General features: G+C 40.1%; 1 protein-coding gene across 11 annotated transcripts in view; it reads right to left on the reverse strand.

The window, feature by feature from the left end:
• The window catches only part of LOC144822215 (uncharacterized), a 512171-nt gene that overhangs the window by 150894 nt on the left and 347408 nt on the right, over window positions 1-13869 (reverse strand). For 2 of the 11 annotated variants that reach the window (XR_013608582.1, XM_078679455.1), the window contains one exon: window positions 7940-8139. The exons of the other annotated variants lie outside the window; for them this stretch is intronic. Coding sequence is in view for 1 of the 2 variants with exons in the window: in XM_078679455.1 (XP_078535581.1) it covers window positions 7960-8139 (180 nt within the window). In the remaining variant the exon portion in view is untranslated. Of the gene's footprint in view, window positions 1-7939; window positions 8140-13869 lie in introns of those variants that run through there. 11 annotated transcript variants of the gene reach the window in all.

Here is a 13869-nt window from a genome sequence, read left to right on the forward strand (position 1 = left end):
AAGCATGATGGAAATTCTTGGTACAGGATGTTTTCTAAATCCACAGTATGTGACAAAACAGCCAACAGCATATAGTACCAGGAGTGCACGTGATCCAATAGGAGTTCCTAAGAAGGTTAAGTTTGAGGCTGCTCTCCTGAAGGTGGAGTCAGAGATGACATATGGGCTTTGTGGAAGACTTGGCACCTTTGGTATCACCCTCTTGGGACCACTCTCCTGTACTGACCAGGCATGAAGAGTACAAGAGGTGAAGTTGCAAATACTAGATAGTCAGCTCAAGCAACAGGCTGGAGACCAGATACCCAGGAGGAATCGATGCAGATGAGAGAGGGGTGTGGGGGGCACCGAAAATTGTGACTGGAGTTGACTGGGAGGCACAGGCACAGCGGGCATGGACGACACATCAATATCAGATAAGGATGTGCATTGAAGAACTTGTAGAAGTAGAACATTGGCCATACTATACTTTTGTCCTACACGATCTCTCTTTTCAGAAACGCTACTCCCTTCTACAAACTTGGTGGCATTGGTTAGTTCAGGCCGCCACTGATAATAAAATTGACCTTCTTTTGGTCCTGAAGAAGAGCTTTGAATCTCCTTCTGAGGCCACATAGAGCACGAAAAATGTTGACCATTATATATGCGCATAAGGGACATATACCCAGCTACAGAGGGACATAATATCCCCTAGAGCAGCATTACACACTTTGTTTTAAAATTGACAGAGGAATCACCCTAATAAATAGTACCTCCCTCCAGTCATTTTTTAGCACACCACTTTAGACTTCACTGCCACTTACACCCACACACCCAAACGGCTTCTCATCAAAAGATCTCTGATAAAGAGACCCTTCGGGGGACCTGTAGGGAATTGCTGCACCGGCCCGACAAGGAGCAAAACCAAATGATGAAGCATGGCATCCTTCGGGGTGTATGAAGGCATTATGATGAGGACACACTGTCCCCCACAGATAGAGTAGCACACACAAAAAAAGTTTCTTCCTCTTTCATCCTCTACAAGGAACAGTGACTCCCTTTGTATACTAGTTACTTTTCGGGAGCAAGGGTCACTGGACCTAATAACCAGCTCATAGTGTACCCCCTCTCTATAAATAGGATTATTTAGCATGGCGGATCAGCCGAGGGACGTAACCTCTTTATTCTTTTTCTTCCTCTGTTCTAGCACATACAACTACATCATGACAGAACAGATAGTTTGAAGTTTTGATGAAGACATAGTGTCAGAGATTTTAAGAACACCAAGCCTGCTAGGAATAGAGGCGACTGGAATAATATAGCCGCCCTTAAAAAACAGCAAGTAAAAATAGTAATGCATGGAGCTATTATGACAGAGTATCTGCGGGCCAATATTACACCCAACGGCCTCATTGTAACTTTAGCACTACGAATCTTCTTAGAAGATATAATTTTCAAAAAAGACTGGAGCCAGATAGCCTGGAGGTACATACGTGACTCGCTTGTACTCATAATCAATACTGGCAAACGCCTATCGGAAGCACTGATAATAAAGATAACTATTGTAGAAAATGCATTGAAGATAACAATTAGCATATCTGCATGGAAAGCACGACTTGCCGAGATCAATTCAGAAATGAATGATCATAAGAATACCTTCTACAGAAGAAAATAACTAAACTACAGAGAGATATCAAGAATTTTGAGAGAGAGAAGATATATCCATCCACAAAGGAGGATTATGTGACTAACATCACTGACACCTCATTTGATGATGGATCAACTACCTCCGCCAGATCAAAGAGATCAAGTAGCAATTCCAGCAATGGAAGCTGGAAGAACAATTAAGGCGGCTCAGGTATCCTACCAACTCCACCGATGTTCAATTACCCAATGCCAGGCTACCCAGTAGCACCACCACCATGGTATCCTGGCTACCAAGGTCCACCGCCACCTCAGCCTTTCTACCAACAACAACAACGCCCTCCTTTTTGGAACAGAGACTGGGGCAGAGGATGAGGCCGGCAAAAAAATGAGCAAAAACAAGTGCAATGGTCGGAGGACGAGAAACAACGCACGACAAGGAGCAAAACCAAGAAAAAATAGTGGTTAACCTCTCCAACAGGACCCTAACATCAACAAAAGAATCAGTCCTACAGAGAGGACTAGGCTTTGTCCCCACTCCCAGAGAGGACCCGTTTAGACTCACTGGTGAATTAGACGCCTTCTTCTGGAAATTACATCTGAGATAATTGTTCCAGATGCTGGACATGAACAAGACAGACACAATTACGGCAGACACAGGCCCTTCGTAACCCATCAAAATTCAGGCCTACCGCAGCAATGACTAGCACTGAGATACTGACCTATGAAAAGGCGGTACTACAAGACATAAATGGCTTATAACCGAAAAAAGTTTATAACAACCTGCCTACAAGAGAGAGGAAGCCCTTCAAGACCTCAACAGTGATAAGACAATTACAATAAAACCTGCAGACAAAGGCGGAGCAATTGTCATTCTCAACACTGACGACTACAACAATGAACGCAACAGACAACTGGCAGACAACAGATACTATCAAAAAATAGACACTGATCCCAGAGATTCCCTCACGAGAAGAATCACCATCTCAGTAACTGAAGCACAAACAAATGGATGGAATGAAGCAGAATTCCTAGTGAACTCCAAACCTACGACTCCATACTTCTGCATCTTGCCAAAAATCCACAAAAACATCATGCCCCCACCTGGAAGACCAATGGTGTCTGGGATTAACTCTTGAACCACTCAGCCAATACTGTGAACACTTCCTACGACCATTAGTACAAGCGGCACCGTCTTACCTCAAAGACACAGAATAAACCATCAACCTAATTGAGTACATAAGGGGACCGGAGGAAATCACCCTGCTAGTAACCCTCGACGTGAATGTGTTATATACCAACAACCCACAGGAAGCTACACTGAGAGTAGTTGAAGAAAGTCTAAGGAACCATGACTTGGCTGCACCACAACCAGTAAATTTTATCCCGGAATGCGCAGAACTAGCCCTAAAGAATAACTTTTTCAAGTTCCATGATCAACACTACCAACAAATCCACGGAACTTGTATGGGCAGCACTTTCACGCCGAGCTTAGCATGCCTATATATGGCCCATTTTGAGGCAGAACACATCCTACCAGCTTCCAACCCCTTCAAACCAGAAATAAAAGAGTGGAAACGTTATATAGACGACATACTCATATTATGGACAGGCACAAAAGAACGGTGCATGGAATTCTACACCTAGATTAACTAACAGGATCCTTTCCTAAAATTTACACTGACTGCCTCAAGTGAAGAGATCCCTTTTCTGGACCTATTAATCATCCTACAAGATGGAAAACTTTTCACCAAAACATACAAAAAACCTACAAACCGAAACAGTTTACTAACCTGCGACAGCCATCGCACAAAAGCCTTAAGACAGAATCTTCATTTGGACAATTAATGAGGCTCAGAAGAAACTGCAGCAATACCACAGATTACGAAACACAAGCTTCAGAACTAGGCATCAACCTGGAACAGAGGAACTACCTGCGGAGAATCATAAAGAATGCGCAGAAATGTGCACGCAACAATCACGGGAAGTATTACAAGAAACTCTTGAAAAACCAAAGGATGAGACTATTACATGTGTGTGAAAACCTACACACCACAATCAAATCAAGTAAAGAAAATCCTACTAAAACACTGGACCATCCTGCACATAGGAGGGATGCAACTGGAGTGCCCAAGATTCGCCTTTGGACGTACACAGAATATTAAAGACATGGTTGTGCACACAAGGCCACAGGGTAAAAAACTGGACAATCAAAGGACACTGTGGAACCTCCCAAAAGTCAAATGGCATTACCCATGCGGAACCTGCAATATTTGCCCCCTAAGAACACATACCACAACTCTACAACTAAACAACCAGGAGTGGACACAGAAGAAACATACAAACTGTATTACTAAAAACTGTGTGTGCATGGTAAAATGTTCTTGCAATCTCCTCTATATAGGATTGACAACCAGAGCCGTGAGGACGAGAATGAACGAACACAGAAGTAATATACGGTGCAAGAAAAACACCACTAAAATGAGCAGACACTACATCGATACAGGATATACACCAGATGAAATGACCTGGACTGTCATACAGTCCAATCCTTCATGGTCTAATAGAACACTATTTAAAAAAGAACAAAGATTGGTCTACCGCCTACGGACAAATACCCTTGGTCTAAACGACGAAATACCGTGGATTGAGGTAGTGTAGCCTAATGAAGACCTCACCATCAACCTCTTCACATCCCAATTCTGAAAACCAAGTTACCATAATGATGTGTAAACCATAGAGACACAGAAAACACAAAATATACATATGTCGATTTTTCAGAATACAGGCCACCTCAGATACTCCGTTTGAGGACAAAACCATGTATGTTGAATATCAGAAATGGGGCTTGACTATTCACATATAGTGAAAAATAGCATATCACGATACCACTCAAAGATGGCGCCCATGGTCAAACAATCGACCTACCAACTACACCACTAAAAGATGCCGACTGTGCCCTATAAACATATCTGCTTAGATCTACTAGTAAGTTTTTACTACCTGCACCACCAACCATCACACTTAGAAAAATTAAGAATTCATTATAGGACACTCCTTGGTAACAATAGCTTGATAACAATAAGTATCAAGAACTATGTCTACTCAAACACCCCATTACAAGATGGCGCCCACGCATCACGTAACACACGCTCCCATTAACATGTAATTAACTCACTGATTGACAACACACCTCCGCTATATAAGGGATAGGGGCCAACCTTCCCATTACCGGCAGAGACAGAGAGAGGCATGCAGGTGGATCGGCCCTGCTTCTACTGGAGAACCGTTAGTCAAATAGAAAGGGAAAACCCTTTCAGTATGTGAGGCAACATCTCTCTGGCTTTATTAGCATCTAGCCTTTAAACAATTGTTTCTTAAAAACTAAGCCTCATTAATACATTTACTGTCTTTTTTGTGTCAAACCTGCTAAAATGCGAGTAAGGTCTGGTTTTATGCATAGTTCACTGACCCACTTAGACCCTTTTTTACCTGATAAGTGGGGCAAATCTCTCCCTGGACTCTGTATACGTTATTACGTTTTTCTTAGTCTTCAAAACAATGCAGTTTTGTTTCTCAACAACAAACTTTATTGACAACAACAGCGGGACACAACGAAACCTTTTAAAACTATTTTCTTTGCCTCCTCTGATTTCACAGTTCCCGAGTGCCCTCACTGATCTCATGAGGTCCTGACTCTAATATTAAGGGGTGAGAAACATGATGTATTTTGCAAACAACAATACAACAGTGTCTAGAGGTTTGCCATCAATGGTTGGGACTACTTTGTGGTATTGTCTACCTAGACAAGCTATGGTTCATATAGTTACCTTATGAATGAGCCTTTTTATAGAGTCACATCAACCTGGGTACTTTACTAGGGGCATTATATGAACGACAGAGTAAAAGTATGCATATAGTACTACACTGGCAAAATCTAATCATTGATCTTATACCTATTTATGTATGTCGATCACTATGCGGAGAAAAATCATTTTAATTATTCACATTACTGTTATTATACATGCACTTATGCCAACCTGTAGCAATAATACTCACGCTAAGGTTAATGTGCAACTGGCCCTCCAATGGATGACCAGGACAAACTATCATGACAAGATATCAACCATACTATACTTTTGTCCTACACTTTCTCTCTTTTCAGAAACGCTACACACTTCTACAAACTTGGTGGCATTGGTTAGTTCAGGCTGCCACTGATCCTAAAATTGACCTTCCTTTGGTCCTGAAGAAGCGCCTTGGATCTCCTGAGGCCACATAGAGGACGAAACATGTTGACGGTTATATATGTCCATTAGGGACATATACCCAGCTACAAAGGGACATAATATCCCCTAGAGCAGCACTACACACTTTGTTTTAACAATGACAGAGGGATCACCTTAATAAATAGTACCCACTCTCCCTCCAGTCATTTTTTAACAAGACCATTTTAGACTTCACTGCCACTTACACCCACGCACCCAAACGGCTTCTCAACAAAAGATCTACGATAAAGAGACCCTTCGGGGGACCCGTAGGGCATTGTAGCACCGGCCCAACGAGGAGTAAAGCCCAAAGGATGAAGCATGATATCCTTCGGGGTGTGTGAGGGCATTATGATGAGGACACACTGTCCCCCACAGATAGAGTAGCACGTGCAAAAAGTTTCTTCCTCTTTCATCCTCTACAAGGAACAGTGACTCCCTTTGTGTACTAGTTACTTTTCAGGAGCAAGGGTCAATGGACGTAATGACCAGCTCCTAGTGTCCCCCCTCTCTATAAATAGGAATAGAACATTGGCACCCACATGCTTAGGTGTCTGCACTAATCCATGCCCAGATCTGTACTTTGTCACATGTAGGGCTCAAGCTCAGTGAACATACGATGCATGGCAAGAATAGTAAACGGATATGATGACTACACAGATGAGTGTGAGGGGTGTAGCAATGCATAGCATGTGGACTGGAGAACCGAGAACCACGCAAACATCTATCATGACCTGTTGCACAGTGGGACAGTAATGAACCCAACATGTGCAAAGAATGTGCATGCCACAGTCATGAACTCATCTGCATTGTAATACTCTTTGTAGTTGCACATAGGAGCTACGAACGTAAGAATAAGATAAAATGTTCATCAGAAAAGGGGCGCTTGTTGCAGTCTATTGTTCCCAAAACCGCTGCATTTGGACAGCACAATTCACTCCAGTGCATTATCAAAGCATGTCCCGTTAGTATATGGCCTAATAATGCATTTAAAGAACCATGCCACGTTATAATGTAGGATGTCCATTGGTCATGTGAAGGTAAACAATGGGCAGTCATTTTCATGACACGCCTTGCTCATAGTACAACATTGTTCACCGTTGGAGGTGGAACTAGTGCAGCAGACAATGACACACAACCTTCTGAAGACACTGCCATGTCACAACCAGCAATCACATAATGCAGTATTGATGACATTGTCATGTTATTTCTGAAGAATAGCAGGAGTCACATGAGCACATACATTCTTCTTTGGCGTCACAGAAACCACATCACAATTCATATCCATATGAGCCCCTGGTTAACTTGTGACCCCAGAACTGGCATCCATCAGTATGTCTACAGACACACAAGAGCACCTGGTAACTTTGACAAAAGGACCATTGAATATGAGACATACTACTTCTGTGGTTGTAGGGGTCCAGCATTCATCCATAGTCCATGCAGATGTGGAACCCATCCAAAACAAGTCGGGCCCTTGAATGCATTAACTGAGCAGGCATGAAAGCCCTGTGGGGGGACAGTCCAGCAGTGAAGGCCACTGAGAGGTCCACTGAGGCTATGTCTGTTGGGATGGGAACCTCCAAATGTCAGATGACGGGATGAAGCAACTGGCCCCATGGTATCTGACATCAAGATGTTTCTTGGAGCAAAGACCCTAGAGTTCAGCACTCTGGCACATGCACTGTATGCCCTGGCAAGACGTCACCTGAGCATCAACTCCTACATATCCAGATCACGAATGGACCCCTCCATGGCTCTGCATCGCTGAGGTATGGGAAGCATGCATCTGCCCCTCCCGCCCACTCAGTTTCAGGGCAGGAGTGCGGCAACAGTCTCTGTCAGATTCATTATCAACCCAGGGTGGGGCAGAGGGGCAGGGCAGTGAAGACACAGAGCCAACTCCGTGGCAGATTGTCTCTAGGAAATGAACATTCTACACTCTTTGAGGGAATATAAGTTACATTTTATTCGTCACTTTGTGAGGGAATAAGTTACCTTTAATTCATCACTCCATGAGAAAATATAAGTTACATTTTATACATCACTCTGTGAGGGAATATGTTACATTTTATTTATCACTCTGTGAGGGAATATAAGTTAGATTTAGTAGGAAGGAGCAGGCGAAGAGCGGGCGATTGGACGGGCTGCTGCTGTTGTTCCCTGAGGACGCCTGGGCACTCCTGTGGATTCCTGTGTCGAAACCGGTGCAGGCAGCTTGCGGTAAGGCGCGAGGAGGCAGCGTTAGGACCTGGTGGGGCAAGAGAAGGGTTTATAAAAAATTAAAAAAAAAGCTAAGCCCCCGTCATCCTGCCTTGCCGGCACTACTCTGATTAAAGCTGACTACAGCTGAGAAAAGACAGTTTAAGGAGGCGTAGAAGGCCACCTCATTCCATCAAAAGAATTAGCACAACCTTAATGAGTCTTGAAATCAATCCTTCACAATAAGGGAAACTGTCTGCATAACACTATAGTTGGAACCTACTCAGTGAATCCATTCCGTGTTGTATATACTTGCCAGTGGACAGTACTTCTCCATACTATTGCTTACATCGTGGCATACAGGAAAATCTGTACTCCCTACTAATTTGAGCAAGGTAGCCACTAGAAATGCGCTCAGGAAAAGAAAGAACTGTGGGTACTCCAAAAAAACGTGTTCGGATAAAACAAGCACCTAAACTGCCAAAAAAGGCTAGGGCTAAAGCTCAAACTCAGGGGGTGAATCAGACTCTAATCTCTCCAATAGCTAGGAAGTTTGAAAGATCTACAAAAATCCCCCAGAAATTAGATTTTATGAGAGATCCTACAACAGTACTCGTGTCAATGCAACTTGAACCAGAATTGAAAACTCTACTGACCCCAATGAAGCCAACAAACGGGTCGAAAGAGAACTTAGTTTTACTCGATGAAGTTGAAGTAGATTGGGTATTCAACCAAACTAAAGACCAGGAAGGGAAAGATCGAGGACAAAGTAATGTACACACAGAGGAAAGTGATTTACTACAGCTAGTAAATCCTGTGAGGCCACTCAACGCCTATGCTGAGACGTACACAGACGTCCTTCTGAAATTATTACCAAGTGATCGCTACTGGCGGCACTTTTCCCAACTTTCTCCACCGCCTGGTGAAGAAGGTTTGCATTTCCTGCTAAAGATTCTCCAGATATATCACACAAGGGTGTCGGCTGACACCCAGGCCAGCTCTCCACCTTTTCAGGCTGTCCTACTCATCCCCTGTCCTGATGAAGACCTGTCACTGATGCAAATAATTCTGCACTATCTTATAGGGTTGAAACGTCGACGTTGTTAATGTCAATAAGTCCATATGGAGTCTCAACAAAAGAAAAAGTTTTTGAGTCTGTTGTGACTATTTAATTCAGAAATGAACACACAAGATTTTATGTTATTTATATTGGTATTGAATATATGTCACTTTCCTTATTCTTGTACAGCACGGTCACCACCACTCACTACCAGTCACTAAACCTTGCACTGCTTATGTGTATTTTTATGTAATTTTTTGTCATGGACATCCACGTTATCTACTATTAATACATTGCATGGTATCTACAATAAGAGATATCATTCAAACAAATATTGGAGTTGTGTGTCTGTGTGTACTGTACATTCAATGTGGATACCCGAATTTATTTCAAGTACATGAAAAACAAAGAAATTGCTTCACTCCCAACAGATATGTATATAGATGAGGGTAATGCACTCAGGTTTTGCAAGTCTCTTTTACATTTAATCGGTATGTGTGCAGCACCAGATTAGTGCCTGCTGAACTCTTTATGAACTGTGAATATGGCCTGGGATCGCTAGATCTCCAGGACTCCGGTGCGCACTACTATTATTAGTTATAACAAATGAAACCAATAGTCCATGTTAATCTGTTGTTTTTACATCAAACAAGTTTAGTCAATGTGAATCCATTCATATCACTTTTTAACATTGCATCAAAAAAATTGCATCAGAGAAATCCAAGATTCATATACAATTATAAAACACAAATCAATACAACACAATTACACTTGTAACCCAATGCATTTCGGGGTTTGCACCCCTTCGTCAGGGGTCTAAAGAAAAAAAGAAGAAAAAAGAAAAAAGAGGAAATAGGAAGCTCAATTAGTATTGATGTTTTTACAAAAAGGAATCTGTTAATTACGTTTAGAGTGATGTATTGATCACCTTACCCTGGTAATTGGTTGTCTTTGGTGTATAAGTATTGTGGATTGAAAAATTTAAAATCTGGAAGATCAAAGAAACGAAAGAGTAAGAGTGTATTTTAAACCAATATATACCTACATGTTATGCTGAAATATAGTTCGCAGTAAATACCTGTATTTCCGGATAGAACCAGATTATCTGTGAATGAGTCGAAGGCATATATGTAAGAGAAAATTCCTCTTTATGCTTATTTTTTGAGTTTTTACATAAAGACACATGGCTCACCTGTTCGGTTTAAGTCACGTAGCCAAAATGATGGAATCTATTGGGTTTAAGCGGGTGAGAATAGTATCATGAACTATTTTACACATAGATTGTTTACAACTGAATTGTACTATGTAGAGTAAGCATTTACCTGTGAGTTCAGGGTTTTGTGTCTAGTAGCTCGCTAGCGTCTTTTTAATCCTTCTCACGCTAAAAGAGAAGTAAGATAATACATGTTTTAGCGGGTTGTCATTTAGGTCGAGATTATTATTATCAATCCCGTATAGCGCGGGTTGACATTTAGGGCTTACCAGACGGCGTTGTGATAAGCTCCGTGTTCACTCTGTGACCGACGAGTTGTGGTGATAGCGCGTTGGCGTCCATAGTCCTTTAGCTATGTCGAGCTGACTTAATCAATATAGAGGAGGGACTAAGGGCGAAGAAAGAATTTTGGCGGCCATAGTGGAATGGTGTCGCTCGTGATTATAATGGAGAAAGGTTGTTAATAGCGAGTTAGTGTCTATTGCTGATAATACAACTTGTGAACTAGGTGAACGAAGAAATTAGAACAAATGACAATAAATTGGGGTTAGTAATACCCCAATTAAAATGTATTTACATATTGAATATATTAATTCCTGGAATTATTCATTGCCGGTATTACGGTTGTGTGTTTACGTCGAAATTGCGAAACTGCATTTTGTAGACAGTCAGAAAAGCAAATTATGAGAAAAGATGAAAAACAGGAAGAATAGAAAAAAGTAAAGATGATCTTCATCTTTAACACATTTGGAGTATTTGTTTCTTATCAACTTTAGATGCCTATAGCAATTCATATGCTCATTGTACATAATAACAAATTATATTATCAAAAAAATTTTCATGGTGTACATTATAACGACCTGTGATTGTGTAACACTGTGTTAGTTTCTCCTTTGAAAATTGTAGCTATCTACGTTTATACATAAGATGAAATATTGTTACTAGCTACTTAAAGTGGCTCTATATTAGGGTTCATGTCTGAAACTTTGATTGTTTAGAGTCATATTTAGACCATAGGTCATAGAAAACATATCATATCCAATTTATCGTTGAGCCCATTAGGGGCCACAGTCTTAAGTTTGCGGATCCAGTAAATTTCCCTCCTAAGTAAAGCTTTAGCGTTGTCTAGTCCCAGTCGTTGTGGAACCTGCTCGATTATCTGAAAGCGTATTTGAGCTATAGTATGATTATTTTCAGCCCAATGCTTTGCAAGTGGTGATGTCATGTTTTTGTTGCGAATTCGGCTCTTATGTTCTGATAAACGGATTTTCAGTCTCCTGTCAGTTTTGCCAACGTATAATAGCCCACAGGGGCACTTGATTGAATATATGACATGTTCTGCATTACAGTTTGCTGAATGCCTTAATTTGATCTTCTCTCCTGTCTGCGGATGTTGCAATGCGTTCCCTGTGATTGCGTTATTGCAGTTTTTGCAATTAAAGCATTTCGTTGTGCCTTTGAAAGTTTCATCACAAGATTCAATTTTTTCTGATTTGTTGAGAAGTTCTTTTAAGTTTTGAGATCTCTTGTAGGCAAACAATGGCTTTTGCTCATATAGTATTCCGAAATCACTCTCCATTTGCAAAATATCCCATCTTTTGTTTATAGTTCTTTTAATATCTCTTGAGGCGGTGGAGTATTTGGATGTGAAGACCATTCTTTTGTTTTCAACTTTTGTCTTTTTTTGCAATAGCTCTCCTCGTGGTATAACTTTTACTCTTTCCATTTGTTTGATGATGAGTTTTTCCGGATATCCTCTATCAAGGTAGCATTGCTTTTGAAATTCAAATTTCTTTGTACATTCTGCTTGATCAGATGAAATTCTTTTTATTCTCATAAATTGAGATATTGGAAGATTATCCTTTAGAGTCATTGGATGGAAGCTTCCATATTGTAGTGATGTGTTTTTGTCAGTAGGTTTTCTATATAGTTCTGTTACAATAACCTTTCCCTTTATTCACTCCCAACAGAACCACTGTTTTTGCTTAAGTAAATCCTCTGAATCAAATAACCTCACAAGAAATGAAATGTAGAGAGTTGGATAAGACAAGGATGGTCGTAATAACAAAGGACTGTAATCATACTGATAACAACAAGATTACTAACAACGGAGGAGTTCCGCTTCCAATAGAAGTTAAAATTGATATTAGGGAAAAAAAGGACGAAGTAGTCAATGAACAAACACTGGATTCTAAAGCACTTTATCGAAAGGCCAATGAGGAGGACAAAATTGGTCTTATATTTTGAAACTGTCAAGAAGGCCCTACCAGATCAATTAAATCGGAATATGACACAACCGCGCAAATAAATGCTGGCGGAGAAAATACAACAGTACAAAGATATGAAATACGAGAACATTTAGAACAGGCCGCTAGTAATCAATCAAAGATACTAGTTAGAACAAATAGTCTTTTAGTAAGCAAAGAACACCCTCTATCTGCAAATGAACTTGCCACAAATAGGTCCAGTGGTTTAACGTCAATACACGTATCTGAAGCTACACATAAGGAAAGCAGCAAGATAATATCAATATCCCCATAAGCTGTAAGGAAATATACATGGACAAAAAAACAAAAAAAAAACTGAAAATCAGGATCCAGGAAATATGTGGGATATATTCAAACATCAGTACTGACCCTTGAAGCGCTAACAGCGCAATCAAATAAAATGGATATTCAAATAGACATACTGGGAGTTATGGCCAATACAGTTGCCAGGATTGAGAATAAATTGGCGGAGCTGAATAATCTCATAATAAAAGCACCAATGGAAGTTGCGCCAAGCTACAATGAGTGCACATGTGCTCCAATAATTAACAAACTAGTAACCACTCCAGAGGTTGTGAATACAATCCTTGAGGACGTTAAAGATATCGTTTGCACAAGAAAAAAGGATTACCACAAGGAGGACAGTTATCATCCTAATACAAGGGAGCCTACATTAGTAGATAAAGCGGAGCAACTGGAAAAAATGGTAAACAGACATAATATCGACTACAAAATATCGAATGGACATAATATCGAGTTTAAAATATAGACTGGACAAAATATCGAATGGACAGAATATAGACATCAAAAATATCGTTTTTAAGGTAAGTAATGTAATATCGAATGTTAAAAATATAGAAAGTTAAAATATCGAAGTATATAATATAGGTTATTAAAATTATCGAATTTTTAATAGTATCTAATTTTTTATAGGGTTTTTTATGTTATTATATGTGTGAAAATTATGTATTTATGTTATAATTAATTTTAAATAATGAAATTTGTTTTTTTAATTTTTGCGTAATTTAATTCTGTAGCGGGTTGTGGGTTTATAGGGGAATAGGGTGAGAAGTAATTTAATTATAATTAATTAAATATGAACATTTATTTATTGGTATTCATTTTTAATTAATTGTTAATTAATTTATATTTGGTAAATAATTACATTTTAATTGGCAATCAATTTTAATTGATTAATTGCTAAATATGAAAACAAGTTACTTACCTGTAACTACGGTT

This window comes from Lissotriton helveticus, chromosome 3_1 (assembly GCF_964261635.1).
Source record: "Lissotriton helveticus chromosome 3_1, aLisHel1.1, whole genome shotgun sequence".
NCBI lineage: Eukaryota > Metazoa > Chordata > Amphibia > Caudata > Salamandridae > Lissotriton > Lissotriton helveticus.